Here is an 11,871-nt window from a genome sequence, read left to right as displayed (position 1 = left end):
CGGCCCAGACAGCAGCACACACTAAGTCAAACACAGAGCTGCCTTTAGATAATTATTTACAACTTAGTTTACTCAAAGTTGTCTGCCTTGATGCATGGTATTTAAATCATACTGACTTAATCACAAACTGTACACATAAAATCTGTGTATTTTTAAATACAAATTACATAGACATACTGACAAGGAAAAAAGCACACTCGATATTTGGGTCTAGAGCTTATATTATATTTTCCAATGGTATTGATCAAATACCATCTGACTGTGATGCAGATGGAAAAGCAGAGCTAAGTCTGGACATGCTATATTCAAAAACTAAATCCCCTGTTGGTTCCTTGACCTCCTGAAAGAGAGCTGGAAGTGTTGCTGCACTTCATGCAATTGCTTTTGTCCAACCAAAGTGATATAATGGGAATTACTTTGATCAAAAGATGAAGTGTAAACACTTAATTTAGTTAGGTCTTTGCTCAGGGCTCCTTGCTTTAATACATGATTGGCTGTGCCATTTTTCTCCTAAAGCAGCGAAGTATAAGTTGCGCCAACCCAGAACTCCTCAAGAAAGGAAGCAAATTCTCCTCCTTACACCTAAGCCAGTTCCTACGTGGCAAATCTGCTGTTATCAAATGTTACTGACTGACACTAGTAATCACATTTAATAAACAGACCTTTTCTCTTACATGACTGTATGTGTATTACAAGAATTTATTCAAATGTGTTTTGCTCATCTTCTGTGGTATCTAAGCAGCAGTCTCACAGGGCAGACAAGTACACAAAGCTTACCCAGGCTGCTACTGCTTTTACTGGATGACTTCTTGTGAAACAGTTGGTTGACAACACCGACTATACAGCAACTATGATGGTTCAAACAACAACTCAGTTAAATTACGCTACCTTTGCCTCCACTGGAGATTAAGATAAAAGCTACAAGGAAGCGCCCAACTTCAACATGCAAGGATGAGAAGAGACATTCAGGTGGTGTGGAACCAACCTGGAAATTAAAGCTCTTTGGTGGTGCGGAGGAAGAAGTGTCTTTCTAGAAACTGTCTCTATCTGCTACCTCCTAATTGGTAGTTTCTGCACTTGCCTTGGTTTTATCTGTGAAAGAAGTCTGCTCCTCATCAGAAGGTAAGTTTGGCAGAATGGTCAAGACCCATGAAAGAGTACGACTGCTGGTGTCCAGGACAAAGTTGGGGGGGGGTTGTGTTATTCTGATCGTTTAGGTTTCAGATAGCACAGCTTTGAGTATTTGTGACAATGAGAACATGTTTTAGATCTGAGGTTCAGCCACAGTCCAGTAGGCTTCTCAGACTGACTTTCCTGGTTGATGTGGGCCTCATTTTGGCTTCCTACATACAAGAATCTATCATACTACATACGTACTCTAATCACTAGGTGCTTGTCTCTCTCACCCGCCATTCAGCTCTTAAGCATGAAAGACAATAATGCCCATTTAAATCCAGGCAAAAGAGAATTCTGGTGCCTGGCTTTGCTTTACCATAGCAAAATGACTCTAGTGCTAATAAGGATAAAATTCTGCCAAGCTGCAGTACCTGCTCTAACTGAAGTACCATGGAGAGATGCATGTGGTAGTAAGACAGTACTGCTTGCAGCATCATGAAAGTTAAGTAGTTAAAAACCATCTACATGGACAAGCGCAGAGGAACTCAAGTGTTGAGAGAAGTGATACCAAGCTTGCACACTGAGGAAAGCGAAAGAATACTTTGAGCAGCTGGCAAATTCGCAATGAGCAACAGAAACAAAACTGCTCTCGGTGATCGCTAAAAGATGATATGGGGCTACATCCTAAAATGAAGCTCTATAGGGTGAATTCTTCTGCAGTTAATTCCACAAAGAAAGAAAATTGGGGGCTACAATGAGCCAAACAGGTATGCTGGTTCTACTTAAAATTTTACAAGAACTAAGTCTTATGCACGTTTAAATGATGAGAGTTACCTGGAATGATCATACCTCTTTTCAAAGACACACAAAGGTCAGAACAGCTTCTGCAGAAGCAAGTCCTGTCCTTTTCAGGCTATGCTTTAAGTGGATGACAGCACTGTGTTACTGTGGTAAGCTCAGTCACTGTGGAGTATGAACGTGAGAGTCCAGCTGAGGAAAGAGGGAGGACACACTTCTTTTTATAACAACAACCTCTACAGCTGGCTGCTGTAAGAATTACTATAGTTGCCTAAGAGTTCCCATTCACAACAGGGAAGAACAAAGTGTTTTCCTTTTTCAATTTACATTTAGTTGGATTTAAAATGTCATCATCTTTTAGAAAGCAGGTTCTTCAGAAAATAGATGAGCTTGGAAAAGCACAATGGGCTTGTCCGTACCCCTCACTTTGAAGCAAACAGTATTTGTCTGCACAAAGAGAACTCCAGCCCAATGAACAGAAAGACAGATGGTCTTGAAGAAACTTTGACAGAAATCTCTGGGGAAAAAAAAAAAAAAAAACAACACAGCTTTATTTAAAGGTCAGTTATAATCTTGGGTGTTTCCCCACTGTTTGGAATCAACCAGGAGGAAGTAGAGGTTAAGTATAAAAACCAAGCAGTAATGAAATTTCTGTAGACATTCATGTTTTTGGACAGCAGTAAGACTGACACGGTAATGAAACTTACCGGGAACATTTAATGCATCTATTTAACAAAAAATAGATTCTGAGAGATAACACACACATAGGATTCAGCTGTTAATACAAAACTAACCTTGATTATTACAATTCCACTTGCGTTACATGTAGCTTTCCTTTTTTTCGTAGCAGAAAATGTGCAGGATCCTTAGAATTCCAATATAAAGCAAGGTGAGGAGGAGGCATTGTGGCTTCGCTGCAGCACAGAGCTAATCACAGATGTTCCTTTTTACAACTTGCAGCATCAAACCCTAGAACATTTAAGATCTAGTCTTCAGACATCTATCTGCAAAGTGGTTTTAGTAGGAACTACCTTCCCCATTCTTCAGATTTTGTATATTACATAAAGAATCAGAGACAAATTCTGCAAGTAACCAAAATAAACACTCTTTGAAATAAATGTTTCTCTCCTGTTATTCCCTTCAGAGTATTCAGATTTATAATGATTTGTGTAACGACAAAAAATCCTTCAGTATTATTCCATTTTCCAAAGTACATAACAGTCCTCTGATACGAAGCTCAAGGTCACCGTGCAAGTCAATCAAACACCCTTCAGCACTTTCTTCCGTTTTGCTGCTGTGTTGTCCAGTTATAGAACTTACTGGCGGAGAGGATGGCAAAATAGTGATCACGTGCTCTGCGTTCTTCATATTGTCCATGCCTTAGTTCATCATAATAAAGTTAGATTTGCAATGAGCTTAAAGGGAAAAAAGGGGAAAAAAAGGAAAGCAAGCGTTCAGTACATTGCTCTGATTTATCTGCTGGCATGTGGATTTCTGCATTATGTAAATCATTAGGATTTTAGGGTCTGGACAGATGATGTTGGTTTAGGATAGGAGTGTATTACAACAGAATACTTCCCTTCCTATCCTTCCTCTTCTACAGTACTAGTTCTCAAAAAGCAGTATTTTGCCTCTGACTCCCTCATTACGACCCAGAGATTCTTGATTAAAGGAAAATTGCCAAATGCAGGCTCCTAAGAGGGAGGTTATCTGTGAAAATACCTGCCAGACATTCCTATTTTTAGCAATCCTCCTCCTGAACATTATTTGCAAGTTGTAACCAATAAAAATGGAAGCAGGTACACAAGGGAGAAATGTGACTTACCTATAAACTCAGTGACTGGATCGTGTTCACCTTCTGTTTTAATAGTACCTGCAATACTTTCATTCTCCAAGATGGGAAGAAAAAGTTGTACAAAGTCTGAGGTATATGGAGGAGCAATCACATCGAGCACCTGAAACAGCAGAGAAAAATCAAGTAGTCTTCTAGTTAGAGGAGCAGTAGGACAGGATTCAATACACAATACTAGTCTTGAAAGCATACCAGTAGCTGCACTTAAAACCTCGTTCTCCATACAAGTAATTAATTAGGTAATCTTGTGGCACTCTAGCTGGTACCTTACTACTTCAAGGAGTCAGGAGGCCTGTCACATCCCGGTGAATACTAGTATTACATACACTGCTCAGAACCTGATCTCGCATCCTGAATGATTTTTGAATCCCAGGCAAGCTGATTTAATTTCCAAATGTGCACAACTGATATTAAAGTTTATTTCTATATGTTAATAAACACAGGTTTTGCTGCTGACCTCTGTAACAAAGTATCTGATGAGAGAGATGTCGGTATCCAGCTTCTCCAGGCATTTGCGAATGTAGCTGACCACAGGCAGGACATATCCTCGACTGAGTAAGTGCACCATCCTATCCAAGAGAGTCTTCTTCAATTCCAGCTGATGGGGTGGGGAGGGAAGAACCAACAGGTTAGAACTGCTCTCAAAGTCTGCAATTCTTACTGTTCATTCTTACTGCCTCAATATCTGCTATGTTACATTTTAACCATGACAACATTCCCAAATCAAACTCTTAGAACTGCTGTGACAGCAAAAGCTATTGTCTTGAGTAAGCGTAACTAATGTGCAGGAACACAAACAGGGAATCCTCTGAGACTCACCTGCTCCATTACGTCAAGCTGCGAATGTTCTGTTTCAAAGAGCTTGACAAGAAGCTGCAGAACTTGGGGATGAAGCAGCTGATGGCAGGTACTGATCTGCAAACAAGACAGGAAAGTCAGATCCTCAGAACTTCAATTTAAAACCCAATGCACCAGACTTTAGTAGACGAGCCTATGTTGATGTTCAGTGCCAGATGTAGATTACTTTAGAAAAGTATTCACCATTTCTTTCTTTGATGCTTAAGTTCCCCTAGCGTAAATAATGCTGAGATGACAAATCCCAACAACTCTGAATAGAAGCAGATTAATCTCTGTGTATTTGCTGACTTACTGCACATCAGGGACATTGGGTGAACTGGATGTACTTCCAGTTAGAAGTGTCAGGACTGTTCTTACTCTCCAGCAAGGTTTTATAGACGCTTTTACCTCATCCAATAATGCCAGGTGAACTGGGGTGTGATCAGTCTGCAGCTGGAAGTATCGTGGTTCTGACACTGTCCAATCCACCCACTTCAATACACCCATTGCTACCACTGGGAACCTACAGAGAGAGAGAGCACTTAAGCACAGGAGCATAAAACCCTCAACAAAACCCCCCAAACAAAACAACAAACTCCTAGCAAATTAAAAAAAAACAAACTTTCCGTATATTCTAAGCGTTGCTAGAGTTTCAGTTTAAATTACAGCAGAATTCATTAAGCTCAAAGCTTTGCTTGAAAAGTGGTCAGCACATCAAGAGTAGTTTTCATTATGAAAGGGGCGAGTGAAAAAAAAAAAAGGCTGGATGAAAATTCTTCCTACAAAGAACTCCCTGCTCAGCACAAAATGCTAAATAATTCATTTATTGCAGAATTCATTAAGCTCAAAGCTTTGCTTGAAAAGTGGTCAGCACATCAAGAGTAGTTTTCATTATGAAAGGGGCGAGTGAAAAAAAAAAAAGGCTGGATGAAAATTCTTCCTACAAAGAACTCCCTGCTCAGCACAAAATGCTAAATATAGGCAACAAAATTCATGTGCACTCCAAGTCTGCTCCATTTATTCAATATCCACTATTTCATACTTTTAAGAGGAGAAAAAAGGACAAATCTAGTGCTAGGAAAGCTTTATAAGTAAGACAAAGTAATCTGTCATCTTTCTCCAGTGGCAGAGAAACACTTGTTCTGTGACACAAGGACAAGTTGTTGGTGAAAGACAGAATTTAGGTCCTCATGAGAGAGATGCCAAAGAATCAGATGTACAATTAAAAGCCGCTTCAGACCACAGCTCCACGTATTGTGCAGAGAGTAGCCCACAAAGGCATTTCCTTCAGCAGTGCTGCCTCCCCTACATAATACTTCTCTTCCAACAGCTGAGGCTTGGGGCCAGCCTCTCTGCTCACCTGATGCACTGATAGAGAGTGCTCAGTTCTGCAACCAGCTCTGATGCTCCTTTGTTCTCATTGCAACACAGATTGTGAACAGTTTCGATGGCTTTTGAAGTTGACTTGAGTTCATCCTTGTTTATGCTGACTCTCTTGTTCTGAAAAATTGCCAAGTTTGAATGCAAGAGTTGTGAATGAACCAGATGTCTCTGGTTATTTGAGGCAAGGAATTGTAACCTGTGATAAGCCCAGGATTAAATTTTGAGAAATGGGATGCAGACTCACATGCAAGTTTCAGAAGAACTAATTATCAATGAGCTGAAGTACAAGGATGTTTGCTTTAATTAATTCCCCAAGAATTACTTTTTCTGCTTCATAGAACTAAATTCCTCTTCCTCTGAAAAAGCAGATAGGATTCTAGTAGCCCAGAACTGCCACTGATAACCTCTGCAGGGAGTGGGGGAAGAGAGGAAAAATACTGAGTGAACCCAGGCTTTTACAGCACTATTTGATCATCAGGATCTACACTGCTTAGTCACTTCAGTTGAAGCCAGAAACATTTCATATTAAAATAAGTAAATCAAGCTGAATAGCTTGTTTTAAACTGAGCAACCTCATGACTGTATATTTTTTTCAGCACAGTCAGGCCACTGTAGGTAAAAATGTTATTCACTGAACCCAGCGTTACCTTCTTCCACATCTCTACCACACTCGCTGCATATGCCAGGATGTGAATAAATTTATGCTTGTGGTCCTGGTTGATCTTAGCACCTGGCTTAAACAACGACTGCATGAAGAGGTCCAGAAAGGCAGGTACGCGGATCTGTGAAGAAAGAGAATGAAACAAAAGCAAAAACCATGGAAACAACAGAGACACAGATTATATTGCTGAAGTATCTGAATGCCACCATTTGTTACCAGAACCCATGTCAGAACAGGGCAGTGAGAAATGTGAAACGTGGGAATGTGCCGTTCATGCCTGCTTCTAACAAAGGGCAAAACTGGGTCGCTTTGGTTTTGGGGGTTTGCCTTTTTTTGTTTTTTAAATAAGTTAATTCATTCCTTGCCATCTTTATCTCCTATTGAGAAATTCTTTAATTAATTATATGTAAAAAGAAAACTTGGTATGATACAAAAATAAAATCAAGAAGCTAATGCAAAATAGGATATCAGTAGTAGTTTCACATTTAGACATTCCTTAAAATCACAGAGGGATGAATCCGAGTGCTACCTTTTATTCTGTGTCGATACAGCATTTAGCACAAGACCTCATGTTTCTGAGTGCTACTGTAATAGAACTAAGTTTCAGAGGTTATAAAAAGATAAACTACTAACCAGTTCTACAGGAGGTGGGTCCATGCTTGTGAACATCTTGAACAGGACAGTGATATCTGCTGGATTCAGAGCTCCTTTGGACAACATCGCACCCAGAGCCTGACACGCTCGAGGATAGGAGGCTGCGGTACCCAGCGCTAAAGTGATCTGACTGGCGTCATGGCCTCTAGATGAGGAGCAAACGTACACAGTAACTTATTTTCTTACTTGGGACATTTTAGTTTTAGCCTCTCCGAGTCAACAGGGCACATCCCATGGAATGTGATGCCTTAGGGCAGAACCCCCTACCCTGGATAATTAGAGGAACAGGCCTGTGCTTCCCTTGTTTGTTTCTAAAACATTCATAGGATAATAAAAATACATATTTTTTATAAACAGAAATTTCAGTTCTTTCAGTTTTTTCAATTATGATTTCAGGTCTCCCTGTACAGGACACTGACCTTTTCTGTTCTATGAATTAAAGCTTGCTACAAGAACTGCTCTGCTGCAGTGACGAATTCTCCTTTTGCTGGTAAAAGGTAATCAAAAGGCAGCGATTTACAAACTCCAGCGACTGCCATTTCACTGGTAATGTAACTCCCACTTACTTCTCATGAGCATATCGCTGAACCTCCTGAGCGATCCGTCTGACGGCTGACCCTCCTTGCTCTTCTTGAGCCAATATGGACATCATTGACTGAGCAAAGAGGTACGTGTGTTCTCCATGGCACACCATCTTCTGCAAAAGCAAGAACCTCACCAGTCAACAAGAAACACCCCCGTACCCTTCTGTCATTACACCGAGGTAAGAGCAGAGTTTTCACTGAAATCTACTGATCAAAAGAAAAAGCAACACAAACAGCTAAACAAGACAACTCAAAACCCAACAGCCAAGCAGGACGTACAGAAAAGCACAGTGCCACCATGCAGTGACATCATGCAAGGTGAAACAGTCAAATTGAGAACTTTGTTTCTTAAATGCCAAAACTGAGGGGAAATTCTACCTGCACTCAGCACTTTCTCTGCGCTATTTACAATGTAAGAGAAGTACAAAGCCATCCTAAAGTCACGACGCTATTTCACAGCACAGAACATATGCAGGGCTGACTCAGATGGCAACTTTCACACACACAAATAATTACTTTAATTTGCCAGGAGACTGACTAGACTGATCTTTAGATCTTGCATTAAATGTGAAAGATGACAGTTCTATATTCAGCTTTTTACAATCCATTTAATAAATATCAAAAGTGTCACATAAGCTATCCAAGGGATTCTTGGTCATGGAATGATCAAAAAGCATAAATTTCTGGGTTTTAACTCAGGATATACCTTTTCTTCATAAGATTTTGTGGGACTTGGTAAGGCATCAAGATTCTCTGCAATCCTGCAGTGATTTGAATATCCTGACCAGAAAGGAATGCACTATTTTCTTTCCACGTAAAAAGGAAAAACAAACAAACAAACAAAACAAATAAATAACTTACAGCAAACTCAGGGAGGTTTTTTTCAAGGTTTTCTTCTCCTCCATCTAAAATCGTGGCCAGAGATGTACGCAGGACTCTGGAAAATACTTCTAGCTGCTGACATGCTGTTGAAACACTGGTTATTTCCCCTTGATATCCAGCATCGGATATAAGCTATAAAACAAAAGCATCAGGAAAACTTATTTATTTAGTGTTATATTTCAGCTATCCTAACAAGCCTAGAAGACCACATAGAATTTAAGATTTGCCTCTGCATATACTTAGGGGAATTCACGTTCATCTTTTAGACTAGAGAAGAGAAAACCAATAAAGACGAGGCAAAAAGTAAACCATAATGATATAAGGAAATTCAGAGCACAGGAAGATATAGTATTCTTCCTCTGTCACAGAAACATACAAAACTGACTGAAACGTTCCACTGCACCAGAAATCCAGAATTTTCAAATACAGATTCAAGGAAAAAAAACCCCAGCAGAAGAGAAAACCAATAAAGACGAGGCAAAAAGAAAGTAAACCATAATGATGTAAGGAAATTCAGAGCACAGGAAGACATAGTATTCTTCCTCTGTCACAGAAACATACAAAACTGACTGAAACGTTCCACTGCACCAGAAATCCAGAATTTTCAAATACAGATTAAAGGAAAAAAAACCCCAACATAACACAAACACCAACAAAAAACTCAAAACGCAGAACATCAGACTGGGAAACTACATTTACTACTTGCAGCCTCTACGACAATAACTTGTACTTGCACTATACTGACGTTTGACTGAGCAGTATCATTTATGTATTCCTGCTCATACAGGCAAGACCACAGCCAACATCTGATGCCAGAAGAAATCAGCCCTTTATGGATATTCTCATTTATTAGACCTGAGTATACTACCTTCACGGTAAAATTAAGCATTAAACAGTCAGGATGGGCTTCTGCCAACTTGTAAAAGAGATCTCTCCATGTAGTATGTGCTATCATTTGCTCAAGCCAGGCTGGAGTCTGAAAAAGAGGAGAGCACCACAGAGAAATGTAAGAATAACTAGTTGTCAAGATCGTTCAAAGTAAGGCTTTTACACCTCAGGAGTCCTGCGAATTGTTATACAGAACTTCACTACACAGCAGGATGCATTCACAGTTTCTAAAGTTCTCTGAGCCTCTGAGGACTCCAGTGAGATAAGGTTGGTTTTCAGAAACGAGTCGTTCTTAACCAAAGAGCTTTGAAGATACAGCCTCCCTTCCCCCACCATCTACTGCTCCATCAGACGCAGGTGTCTATGTAGGATCCTCTCATGTAGAGACAGCAACATGGATTCCATGCACACCTCTCCTTCCTCTGTAAAGATGGAATCTGCTTTCCGAGGGTCAAAGTGCTTGATAAGTAAGCTCTTTAAATGGTTTTCTACAGTCTCCTGAACTTGCAATGGTTCAACACCTGTACAGAAGGAACAAAAGACTTGGCAGATGCAGTGCAATCAAACATGGCAGCAACAACTTTTTCAACGAGAACAGAAACTACTCAGAGGTTTATGAACACAGTGAAGATGAGAGGAGAGCCATCAGTTCCACTATCAAGCCACGCTAATACAGCCAGATTTACAGATTCTCAATCTTTTTTCCTAAATGCAGGCTCTTTAGGATCACAGGCTGGTCACACTAGTCCTTTTCTCTTGCTCTCTTCATCTGTCATACAAACAACACCACCAGTCATCTCACAAGAGTGTTACTGGGTGCAATCAGTAGCTTTGATAATATACTACAAAACAATACACCAAGTATTAACAAGTAGTTCTACATTTCTGAGTATAGTAATTCTGATAATTTGTAAGCAGAAATTTATACTAGCTAAAGGACAAAGACACCACAAGACAGTGCTGAGCATGTCCTGCAAGAGTCTGCAGAAGAATTCATAGCAGACTGGTAATACAGAATTCTTGTCTCAGAGAATACAGGTATGAGAACCTTTCGTCTAACCACTGATCCACCAAAAGGGAACAGTAACAAGTAATAAGTATTTGTTTTTTCAATATTAATTATATAGTACTACTACAAAATACCAAATATTACTAATATCATCTGTGTGACAGTACCCTGGCCCTTGTGCATGAAAACAAAAAGAAACTGCAGTTTATGCAGGTGCTTCCACTATATTATCCTTTATAATACAAATACAGTTTGTGGGCATTTCAAAATGTTCATCAACAGATTCCTTCACTTGCGATCTAAGCAGATAAACGTGTTATAAAGAATGTAGCCACGTACACGGACAGGATGACAACTTCATGATGATCCACTTCCTAAGTATGACCAGATTTGCCATCGATCTGTATATTTCTGACAAAAGAAACACTGCAGACCCCAAATACACTGTATCACTTGTCGTACCTGTTTGAATGAGCCACTCTGCCAGCAAATTTACAGTCTGTGCCACTGCAGTGTAGTTTTCAGAGAGGAGCTGGATAACATTCTCTGGAGAACCTCCTGCTTGGAAATACCTGACAAAAGGATTGGAAAAGAACTACTTCTAAAAAATACTACTTCATATTAAAACCCCAAAACAACTGAATTCTAAATAAAGAGAAAACAATAGCATCATTTATACGTTTTCACACACAAAGTGAATACACTGCACCTATAACACACATCGTAACACACACAAAGTTACACTCACCTCTTCAACGTGTTAAATATAGACGGCTCCATTATATAGTCAGGGGTTGAAAATTTCTTCAGGCATTCTTGCTGGACTTCGGCATCATCTTCTCCCTCCCCATCCTCATCGTCTTGCTGTTCGCAAGCACAGTCCAGTCAGCCCCTTCTCTTGTCCTGTTTTTCCCCAACACTCCCATATTTAGACTATTTTTGCGCAGAGAAACTCACACACCTCAGCTCACCATAGCAAGCGACCTGATCCCCAGACAAACGCGACTTCTTAACGGAGAAGGCACAAAACCAAGCACCGTCTTGCGGCTGCTTTCCTCCTTCTTAACCCCCTCAAGCCTCAGGCCCCACCACAGGGGGGACCTCCCGCCCGGCGCTTTTCGCCTCCGCTCGGAGGCCCAGACGCGGCTGCGGGAGCGAGAGGGCCCGGGAGCTCCCCCGATGCCCACCGGGGAGCAGGCGGCGTCTC

At 40.5% G+C, this 11,871-nt stretch overlaps 1 protein-coding gene across 1 annotated transcript; it reads right to left on the bottom strand.

Annotated features, from left to right (window-relative positions):
* Window positions 1–3,039: 3,039 nt before the first annotated feature.
* Window positions 3,040–11,528, bottom strand: NELFCD (negative elongation factor complex member C/D; the record flags this gene model as incomplete). Its single annotated transcript, XM_010143208.1, has 14 exons — window positions 3,040–3,329; window positions 3,740–3,869; window positions 4,224–4,364; window positions 4,586–4,681; window positions 5,012–5,126; window positions 5,964–6,103; window positions 6,634–6,768; window positions 7,281–7,446; window positions 7,868–7,998; window positions 8,747–8,899; window positions 9,636–9,743; window positions 10,067–10,176; window positions 11,127–11,236; window positions 11,413–11,528. Coding segments are annotated over 14 exons (1,686 nt in total), but the record flags the coding sequence as incomplete, so codon positions are not given.
* Window positions 11,529–11,871: the final 343 nt, after the last annotated feature.

Source organism: Buceros rhinoceros, unplaced genomic scaffold (genome assembly GCF_000710305.1).
Source record: "Buceros rhinoceros silvestris isolate BGI_N320 unplaced genomic scaffold, ASM71030v1 scaffold10459, whole genome shotgun sequence".
NCBI classification, from domain to species: domain Eukaryota; kingdom Metazoa; phylum Chordata; class Aves; order Bucerotiformes; family Bucerotidae; genus Buceros; species Buceros rhinoceros.
The sequence above is the reverse complement of the archived record's forward strand: the minus strand, read 5'-3'. Positions and strand labels throughout refer to the sequence as shown.